At 40.0% G+C, this 10,452-nt stretch overlaps 1 protein-coding gene across 2 annotated transcripts in view; it reads left to right on the top strand.

Moving 5' to 3' along the window:
• LOC116101895 (zinc finger protein 59) overlaps window positions 1-9,003 on the top strand; it is a 43,222-nt gene extending 34,219 nt beyond the window's left edge. Inside the window, exons 2-3 of one of the 2 annotated variants that reach the window (XM_031385865.1) lie at window positions 5,463-7,287; window positions 7,894-9,003. In XM_031385865.1, coding sequence (XP_031241725.1) covers window positions 5,463-7,264 — 1,802 coding nt within the window. In that variant the 3' untranslated portion in view covers window positions 7,265-7,287; window positions 7,894-9,003. Of the gene's footprint in view, window positions 1-5,462; window positions 7,364-7,893 lie in introns of those variants that run through there. The other variant, XM_031385864.1, reaches the window with a different exon arrangement.
• Window positions 9,004-10,452: the final 1,449 nt, after the last annotated feature.

The following is a 10,452-nucleotide window of genomic DNA, read 5'->3' as shown; positions in this document are numbered from 1 at the left end:
TTCTTGTAGGGTCTGTATGACATCTGCCCAGAATCTTCTAGCTTTCATAGTCTCTGGTGAGAAATCTGGTGTAATTCTGGTAGGCTTGCCTTTATTTGTTACTTGACCATTTTCCCTTAATGCTTTTAAAATTTTTTCTTTGTTTAGTGCATTTAGTGTTTTTATTATTATGTGATGGGAGGAATTTCTTTTCTGGTCCAGTCTATTTGGAGTTCTGTAAGCTTCTTGTATGTTCATGGGCATCTCTTCTTTTAGGTTAGGGAAATTTTCTTCTATAACTTTGTTGAAGATATTTACTGCCCCATTACATTAGGAATCTTCACTCTCTTCTATACCTATTATCCTTAAGTTTGGTCTTCTCATTGCATCTTGGATCTCCTGGATGTTCTGGGTTAGGACCTTTTTGCTTTTTGCATTTTCTTTGACTGTTGTGTCAATGTTTTCTATGATGTCTTCTGCTCCTGAGATTCTCTCTTCTATCTCTTGTATTCTGTTGGTGATGCTTGCATCTATGGCTCCTGATTTCTTTCCTAGGTTTTCTATCTCCAGGGTTGTCTCTCTTTCTGATTTCTTTATTGTTTCTATTTCCATTTTTAGATTCTGGATGGTTTTGCTCATTTCCTTCACCTGTCTGATTGTGTTTTCCTGTAGTTCTTTAAGGGATTTTTGTGTTTCCTCTTGAAGGGCTTCTAGCTGTTTACTTGTGTTCTTCTGTATTTCTTTGAGGGTGCTATTTATGTCTTTCTTAAAGTCCTGTATCATCATCATGAGAAGTGATTTTAGATCTCAGTCTTGCTTTTCTGGTGTGATGGTGTGTCCAGGACTTGCTATGTTGGGTGTATTGGGTTCTGATGATGTCAAGGAACCTTGGTTTGTGTTGCTTATATTCTTTCTCTTGCCCTGAAGCATCTGGTTATCTCTAGTGCTATCTGCCCTTGCTAAATCTGACTGGAGCCTGTCCTTCCTGTGATCCTGGTTGTGTCAGAACTCCTCAGAGTCAAGCTGTCTCTGGGATCCTGTGATCCTGAGCTTGTTAGATCACCTGGGATTGGAGCTTCCTCTGGGTGTTTTGGGACTGGCTGCAGAGTTTGCAGCCCAAGGTCTTCTCAGAGCACCAGCCCAGACAGACAGGAAGGAACCTGAGCCACTGGGCTGGCAGAGTTCCTGTGTACCTAGGTCCCACTGGTCCCAGTTACTCCCAGTGTTGGGACAGATGTTGTGTTCTCCTCACCTCTGATCCTGGGAGTGTTAGAGCGCCTGGGAGTGGAACTTCCTTTGGGTATTGTTGGACTGGCTGCTGAGCTTGCACCCAAGGTCTTCTCAGGGCACCTTCTGGCCCAGACAGAGTGGAAGTAACCTGAGCCACTGGGTTGGCAGAGTTCCTGTGTGCCTGGTCCCACTGGTCCCAGTTACTCCCAGTGTTGGGACAGATGTTGGGTCCTCCTCACCTCTGATCCTGGGCATGTTCTCTAATTTTTATTTAATGTAGGTGCATAGTACTATGAACTTGTCTCTTAGAATGTCTTCATCATAGTCCTTAAGTTTGGTTGTATGGTGTGTCTTCACTTTCATTAAATTCTAGGAAGTCCTTAATTTGTTTCATAATTTCTGTCTTGACCCAGTTTTCATTCAGCTTGACCCAGTGTTGTTCAGTTTCCATGAGTTTGTAAGCTTTCTGAGGTTTCTGTTGTGACTGATATCCAGCTTTAACCCATGGTGATTACATAAGTTACCAGGTATTATTTGAATTTTTCTTATATCTTCTGATACTTGCTTTGTGCCCAAGTATATGGTCGATTTTGGAGAAAGTTCAATGGGGTACTGAGAAGAAGATATAGTCTTTGACATTTGGATGAAATATTTTGTAGTTATTAGTTGTATCCATTTGGTTTCTAACAACTTCAAGTTAGCTCCTATATTTCTATATTTAGTTTTTGTCTGGATGATCAGTCTGTTGGTGAGAGCTGGATATTGCAGTCTCCCATTATTAGTGTGTGAGTCTCAATATGTGATTGAAATTATAGTATTGTTTCTCTTATGAACTTGGGTGCCCTGTGTTTTATGCATAGAAGTAGATTTTTTCCCTTTGATGAGCATGTAGAGTTCCTCCCTATCTCTTCTGTTTAGTTTTGGTTTGAAGCCTATTTTGTCAGATGTTAAAATGGCTACTCCAGCTTGTTTCTTGGGTCTGTTTGCCTGGAAAACCCTTTTCCAACCTTTTACTCTGTGATAATGTCTAGCTTTGTTGCTAAGGTGTGTTTCTTAAATGCACCAGAAGAATGGATCCTGTGTGGGTCTTTTTATTGGGAAACTGAGACTATTAATATTGGGAGATATCAATGAGCAGTGTTTTGATAGTGCTGGTGGTGCGTGTTTCTCTTCTTTTGATTTGCTGCTCTTGATTTATTTATTCCTGTGTTTTCTTAGGTATAGTTAACCTCTTTAGGTTAGCATTCTCCTTCTAGTTCCTTTTGTAGGCCTGCATTTATAGATAGATATTTCTTAAATCTTGTTTTGTTGTAGAGTGTCTTATTTTCTCCATTTATGGTGATTGAAATTTCTGCTGAGTATAATAGTCTAGGTAGGTATCTGTGGTTCTTAGAGTCTGTGGAACTTCTCTCCAGTCCCTTCTGGCTTTTAAAGTCTTCATTGAGAAGGTGTCCTTTGTATGTTATTCAGTCTGTGTTCCTTGCAGCTTTTAATATTCTTTTTTTGTCCTGTACATTTAGTGTTTTGATCATTATGTGCTGAGAAGACTTTTTGTTTGTTTGTTTGTTTGTTTGTTTTAAGACAGGGTTTCTCTGTGTAGCCCTGGCTGTCCTTGAACTCACTCTGTAGACCAGGCTGGTCTCAAACTCAGAAATCTGCCTGCCTCTGCCTCCCAAGTGCTGGGATTAAAGGCGTGCGCCACCACCGCCCGGCTGAGAAGACTTTCTTTTCTGGTACAGCCTGTCACTCTAGATGTGGCCTGTACCTTAATAGGCATGTTATTCTTTAGATTAGGGAAATTTTCTTCTATGATTTTGTTGAAAATATTACCTGTGCCTTTGACCTGGGATTTTTTTATTCTTCCTCTGTATATGAGTACACTGTAGCTGTCTTCAGACACACCAGAAGAGGGCATCAGATCCCATTGCAGATGGTTATGAGCCACCATGTGGTTGCTGGGAATTGAACTCAGGACCTCGGGAAGAGCAGCCATCTCTCCAGCCCTTCTTGCTCATTTTGTGCAGGAATTTTGTTAGTTTTACCATTGTCTTCACAGAGATATCCATTTCTTCTATTGGGTGTTAAATACCTGGGGTTCTGTCTTTTTTATCTTGTGTGTTCTTTTTGTGTGGCTTGCCTCTGAGGTTCCTGTTCGAGTTTCTAAACTTTTCATTTCTAGATTTCCCTCAGTTTTGGTTTTCTATATTGATTCTATTTCTACTTTCAGGTCTTGAAGTGTTTATTCATTTCTTTCCATTGTTTGCTTGTGTTTTCATTGATTTCTCTATGGGATGTCTTCATTTCTTCTTTAATGATCTCTGTCATGTTCATAAAAGCTATTGTAATGTCCTTTTATTTTGCTTCAGCTATGTTGCAGTACTCAAGGCCTGCTGTGGTAGGGCTGCTGTGCTCTAGTTAAACACACTGGTTTTATGTTTTTATGCTGGCTTCTAAGCATCTGGCTTTGGGAAGATTGTAATTCTAGGTGGTGATATTTGTTCTTGACTTTGTTGGGTGTGTATTTTGTTCCTTGGTTTCTATTGTACCCTCCCTGTTAGGAGAGTGTGGCCATTAGGTGTTGCCTGATAGGAAATTCTTGTGGGATCCTGATAGGTGTGGCTACTGGGAGTTCCAGGTAAAATGTGTTTCTGGATATTGTCAGTTGACACTTAGTAATGGGTGGAGTACAGACAGGGTCCATAGTAGGGAGGAAAGCATGTGCTTAAGTAGGATCTGCTTAGTCCCCTGGGAATGGGGGCAGAGTGGGGAGAGGCCACAGCAGATGATCTGCTGCAGAGCTGGGGATGAAACTAAGGTTTGGACTTGGAGGGATGGAGGGAGAGGTGAGGATCTGCAGTTCGTGCACCTGTTTCAATGACCAGAGTAGTCTTTGGGTTGCCAAAGAATGCCGGTTGGAATTGGAGGCTGGGATAAAGCAGTGAATGGAAAGAAGCAAGTTTGGAGGTGTGGCTCTGTGTAATCTACAGGACATAGAGCCATACCAGGTGATCTGCGATCTGCTACAGAGCTTGGGATGAGACTAGGGAATGGGATTTGGAGGAGAGGAGGGGTAGGTAAAGATCTATAAAGATCTCTGGCTGGATATCCTTAGTCTTCTTAAAAATTCTAATGAATTATCTTCCTCTTTCTTTCTGTTTTCTTTTTAGCTTGTTTTTGTTTTTCTCAGACAGAGTCGCACTATCTAGTCCAAGCTACCTTAGAACTCAGGACCCTGTACCTCTAGCTCCTTGCTGCTGGGATTACAATTGTAGACTTCTACCACCACAGATTTTTACCATGGTTTGGTTTTGGTTTTCAGAATTCCAAATTCAGACCAGTTTTCTTAAGGAGTGATACATATTACATATTTGTTTGGTATAGACTTTTATTCATAATTTGGTTTCAACACCTTTACCAATGGGTATGTATTTCCTGTAGAATTTAAAGAAGCATTTAAAATCATTTGAGTATAGTTAGATGTAATCTCACTAAGCAGACATGTCTTCCACTTCCAACCTGTTGTATTATAAAGAGTATTTCTTTTTTTTTAAGATATTTTCTTTATTTACATGTCATATGATATCTCCTTTCCCAGCTTCCCCTCCGAAAAAAAAAACAAAACAACAATAACAAAAACAAACCTGTGAAAACAAACCTGTGTTCCCTCCCCCCTTCCCCTGCTTGCCACCCCACCCTCTCTGGTTACTGGCCCTGGCATTCCCATACACTGAGGCATGGAACCTTCATAGGGCCAAGGGCCTCTCCTCCCATTGATGATCGACTTGGCCATCCTCTGCTACATATGCAGCTGGAGCCATGAGTCCCACCATGTGTACTCTTTGGTTGGTGGTTTAGTCCCTGGGAGCTCTGAGGGTACTAGTTAGTTCATATTGTTGTTCATGCTAAGGGGCTGCAAACCCTTCAGCGCCTTGGGTTCATTCTCTAGCTCCTTCATTGGGGACCCTGTGCTCAGTCCAATGGATGGCTGTGAGCCTCTACTTCTGTATTAGTCAGGTACTGTCAGAGCCTCTCAGGAGATAGTTATATCAGACTGGATTGTCCTTCCTTCAGTCTAAAGAGTATTTTTTTTTTACATAAATTTTTGTTATTGTTGCTGTCCTTGCTCCTGTTTAGCTTCTCAGAAAATACTTTGCAGTCTGGCTGTTTATTTAATGGACTTTATGCTATAGGAAAGTTGTGTATGTGCATGTAACAGGAAAATAAAGTATTCTTGCTTCCTCCTTTTCTTTCAGATTTGGAGTCATGTTATGAAACTGAAAATATGTCTCCAGAAAATCAAATTTATGATATTAATTTATTCAAACAGAGAATAAAGCAATTCAGTAAAACTTTTGACCTCAAGGTTTGCAGTTTTACTAGTGGCCTCAAGTATATTGCATCTAAGAGACCACAGAATTCTCAAGAAGGAGATGCTGATCAAAAGGTTACTAATAAGGAAGAAATGCTTCCTTACACCCGCCAGACTCTTGCTCACAATACAGAAAAGCCATATGAATGTAAAGAGTGTGGGAAGTGCTTTGGTTGTAGTTCAAATCTTACTCAACATCAGAGTATTCATACTGGAGAGAAGCCCTATGAGTGTCAGGAGTGTGGGAAGGCCTTCAGACTCCCCCAACAGCTCACAAGACATCAGAAGTCTCACAGTGGTGAGAAACCTTTCAAGTGTAATGAGTGTGGGAAGGCTTTTCATCTTCCTGACCTGCTCAAGTACCATAAAACCATTCATACAGGTGAGAAACCTTTTGAATGTGAAGAATGTGGGAAGACCTTCAAGCGAGTCTCCCACCTTGTTGAACATAGGACTATTCATGCTGGTGTGAAGCCCTATGAATGTAGTGAGTGTGGGAAAGCCTTTAAACGCCGTTCATACCTTATGCAACATCAGAAAATTCATTCTAGTGAGAGACCCTTTCAGTGTAAGGACTGTGGGAAGGCCTTCTTCGTTCTGGCACAGCTCACTCGGCACCAGAACATTCACACTGAAGACAAATCATTTGAATGTAAGCAATGTAGGAAGATATTCAGCTGTGCCTCATTCCTCTTGCGGCACCAGAGTATTCATACCAGTGAGAAACCCTTTGAATGTAACGTATGTGGGAAGGCTTTTAGGCTTCAGGCGTACCTTTCCGAGCATCAGAAAACTCATACTGATGAGAGACCTTTTGAGTGTAAGCTGTGTGGGTCAGCCTTTAGACGTAAGGACCAACTTAATGAACATCAAAAAACTCATACTGATGTGAAACCCTATCAGTGCAAGGAATGTGGGAAATTATTTCGCCGAAAATCAAGCTTTACTGAGCATCAGAGTATTCACAGTGAAAAGAAGCCCTTCAACTGTAAGGAATGTGGGAAGGTCTTTAGACTAAATATACATCTCATGCGACATCAGAAGTCTCACAGTGGTGAGAGACCTTTTGAATGCAAAGAATGTGGGAAGGCTTTCCATCTTCCCAGCCAGCTTAATTACCATAAAACTGTTCATACAAATCAAAAACCATTTGTTTGTGAAGAATGTGGGAAATACTTCAAGCATATCTCTAGCCTTGTTAAACATAGGATTATCCATGCTGGTGTGAAACCATACAAATGTAATGACTGTGGAAAAGCTTTTAATCATCGCTCAAACCTCAAACAACATGAGAAAATTCATTCTGGTGAGAGACCCTTTCAGTGTAAGGACTGTGGGAAGGCCTTCACTGTTCTGGCACAGCTCACACGCCACCAGAGCATTCACACTGGAGAGAAATCATTTGAATGTGAACAGTGTGGGTCCACTTTCCGACTTAAGTCCCAACTCAATCAACATCAGAGAATTCATACTGATGTGAAACCCTATCAGTGTGAGGAATGCGGAAAGGGCTTTGTTCGTGGTACAGCCCTTAGGATTCATCAGAGAATCCACACTGGTGAGAAACCATTTCAATGTAACAAATGTGGGGAAGCCTTTCAATATCAGTACCAGTTTCTGGGACATTTTAGAACTCATACTGGCAGGAATCCTTCTGAATGTAAAGAATTGTGGCGGAGACCTTAAAGTAGATCAAAGAATTCACACTGGTGAGAAACCTTACAAATGTTAAGACTTGTGAAGGCCATTAGTCAAAAAAATAAAATAAAATAAAATCAAGCTTGATTTGACATACTAAAATTCGTATTAGTAAGAAGCCTTATGATGTAAAATGTGGAAAAGCCTTTAACAATATTGTTAAGCTAGCTGTATATTGGGGAATTCATAGTGGTGAGAAACTGTGAATGTAAGAAGTGCAAGAAAATATTTAGATTTAGTTCAGCCTCCAGTGTTGAACAGAATTGGAGAATTCTGAAGTGGAAATTTCTGAGTTTTGGGGGGACTCAGTTGTGTCATGTGATATTGTTCTGAAGACTGTCTTATGAGAGGATGTTGTGCTGAGAATAGACACATGGTGTTTTTCTGGAAGCTGCCTGGTAAAAGGGCATGTGATGTTTTGCTGGAGAGGACACATGATGTTTGGAAAGAGTATACGTATAACCCAACAGAGAGTGTATGACCCTCTGGCATTGGTTCACCTTGCCACTCTTTGCTGGTCTTTGTTGGGCTTTGCTGACACTAGTCTTCACTGACAATGCTGAGACATTGGTTCACCTTGCCTTCTTTGATGATCATTGCTTATTGTGACTTTGTAGAGAGAAATGCACCAAAGAACTCGTGATAGTCTGAGGACTTGGGCCAAGTGGCAGAGCCTTGTGGTTTCTTCTGGATAGAACTGCCATCCAAGTGGATCGAGCTACCGCTGCTGATTGATGTGAACTGAACTGCTGATATCCTGACAATGAAAATTGTAATTGCCCAAAGAACTATTTCTAAACAGGTCTACATCTGCCTTTGCCCTATTAACCTTTTCTTTTCACTATCTTTGGTGGCTGGTGAACTAGAAGGAAGATTAAAGTGTTTTAAAACCCTATTAAATAGGTTTTGAAAACTCCAAGCTTACAGAATTCACAGTGGTATGAAACCCTATCAGTGTAAAGAATGTGAAAAGACCTTTGATTGGAGCTCAGGCCTTCTTCAACCTAAGGCCTTTAGGAATTTATGCTGGTGTGAAACCCTATGAATGCAATGAATGTGTGAATACTTTTAGAATTAGCCAAGTTCTTATACCTTTTCAGAGAGTCCACATAGATATGAAACCTTATGAATGTGGAGACTGTGAGAAAGCCTTTACTGTAAGTAGGTTACAGAATACCTGAAAGTCCATGATCATCAGGGGTCCTATGTATGTAAAGAAGATAGATAAGCATTTGTCTGGAATTATTACTGAATATCAGAGAACTCATTGGCGAGACTACAATTGAAATGAAAATGAGAAGAACCTTAATCTGCCCTAGGATTTGGTCAATAAGAGTATTCATAAACTCTTGATGTCAAGAAACCCGTAGAGAATGAGAATGTGGGAAGGTGTTGTTCAGAGGAGGTACCCTGTTGAGAAAGTCTTCAAATGAGAGAAATAATAGGGTGGCCATCGTGTTCTTGATATATTCTCATCTTTTTAATTCTATAAACAAAATTCACCAAACACTACTTAGCCATGATGGTCAACTTAGAGCAATTATTAGAATTAGATTTACCTAAAGTGCCTTTCTTGTCTCCCAATTAACATCCCATAGCTCATGTTTGTTTCCTTTCTTTTTGAATAATTTGTTGATAGTCAGCACAATACCAACCACAATACCAGCACAATTCCCAACCTGTGTGGGAACAGGGTTATATTATATAATAAAACATTTCAGAGAGTATTTGGTTGGTGCCTGTGTTCTTTAAAATATCTTTTACATTGCTTTCACTTTTATTAACATCACCGTAACTTATATAAGTGGCAAATTGTATTGCAGATTGAAGATAGTTTGAAAAAGCTTCATGCATTCATACCCACTATTAAATTTTACCTAACTTCATTCTGGATACAATCTAATGAATTAAGTAAACATGAATGGATTTTCACTTAGAATCCATTTTTAAGTTTTTGGGTGGAAATATTAAAAGTACAGCCATAGATGGAAAAGTACTTTTTTTTTTTTTTGGTTTTTCGAGACAGGGTTTCTCTTTATATTCCTGCCTGTCCTGGAACTCACTCTGTAGACAGGCTGGCCTCGAACTCAGAAATCCACCTGCCTCTGCCTCCCAAGTGCTGGGATTAAAGGTGTGCGCCACCACTGCCCGGCCGAAAAAGTACTTTTTAAAAGGGTTAAACCCATAAAAATTTCAAAAGGTAAAACCCTGTAATTTATACTCTGCCCAGACATTAAGATAAATTATACATTTGTGACAAGGCAGGTCAGTGCAGAGGTTTCTCCCATCTTCTGGTTTTGCTGAGGTAATTTTAGGTTTGACTAAAATTTGACTTTCGTAGAATCTCCTGGAATACTACCTAACTCTATTCTAATAATGTGCAATCAAGTGATGCCTGTGATAATTTAACTTGATTCCTGTTAAACTGCCTTTGTGTGCAAACACCCCCCTCACCTAACTGCTTATCTTGGTTTAAGTTAAACTGCTTGGAGCAAACGTTCCCCCTCCTGCTACTGAGCAAGATAAAAGAATGCAATTTTTTTTAATTTTAATAGCCTCTTGCTCTAACCATTTGTGCTACCCTCAGGTCCTGAATACCTGAGAGTAGTCCCTCCAGCTGGAAAAAGGATTTTATGTTTATTCTAAACTGTGTCTGAGTGGTATTCTCTGCTGGACTTCCTGAAATACATAAAAAAAAAATAGACAAATTGAAATCACTTATAAAAATAATTGTGTGAAATTTTTACGCCTAGAGAAATGTTGGAATAGTCAACAACACACTTCTGTATCCTCACCTAGGCTCAAAATTGTTAGCAATTTGTGTGGATCCTATTTTTCTCTATTTAGGTGCTCAGGGCTGTGCCATGGAGAATCATCTTAGTGTTGGGCATGGTGGTTCCTGCCTAAGTCGCAGGAGTTTGGGAAGATGAGGCAGGGGGAGCAAGAGTTGAATGCAAGCCTCGTTACATAGTGTCTTCAGTTTTGACTGTAGAGGCCCTTTACAAAAAAAAAGTTGTAGACATAACATTTCATACCTTACTACATCAGTCAAGATGGAATGCCGTCTATACCACAGAACCATAATTATTCTTAAGAAAATAACCCAGGATTTTACAATGTTCACAAACTTGTCATTGTCCTCCAAACTGTCCTTTTTACAGATGTATATATCCTGA

This window comes from Mastomys coucha, unplaced genomic scaffold, assembly GCF_008632895.1.
Source record: "Mastomys coucha isolate ucsf_1 unplaced genomic scaffold, UCSF_Mcou_1 pScaffold21, whole genome shotgun sequence".
Taxonomy (NCBI): Eukaryota; Metazoa; Chordata; class Mammalia; order Rodentia; family Muridae; genus Mastomys; species Mastomys coucha.
Note: the sequence above shows the minus strand (reverse complement) of the source record. Positions and strands in the feature narration are given on the sequence as shown.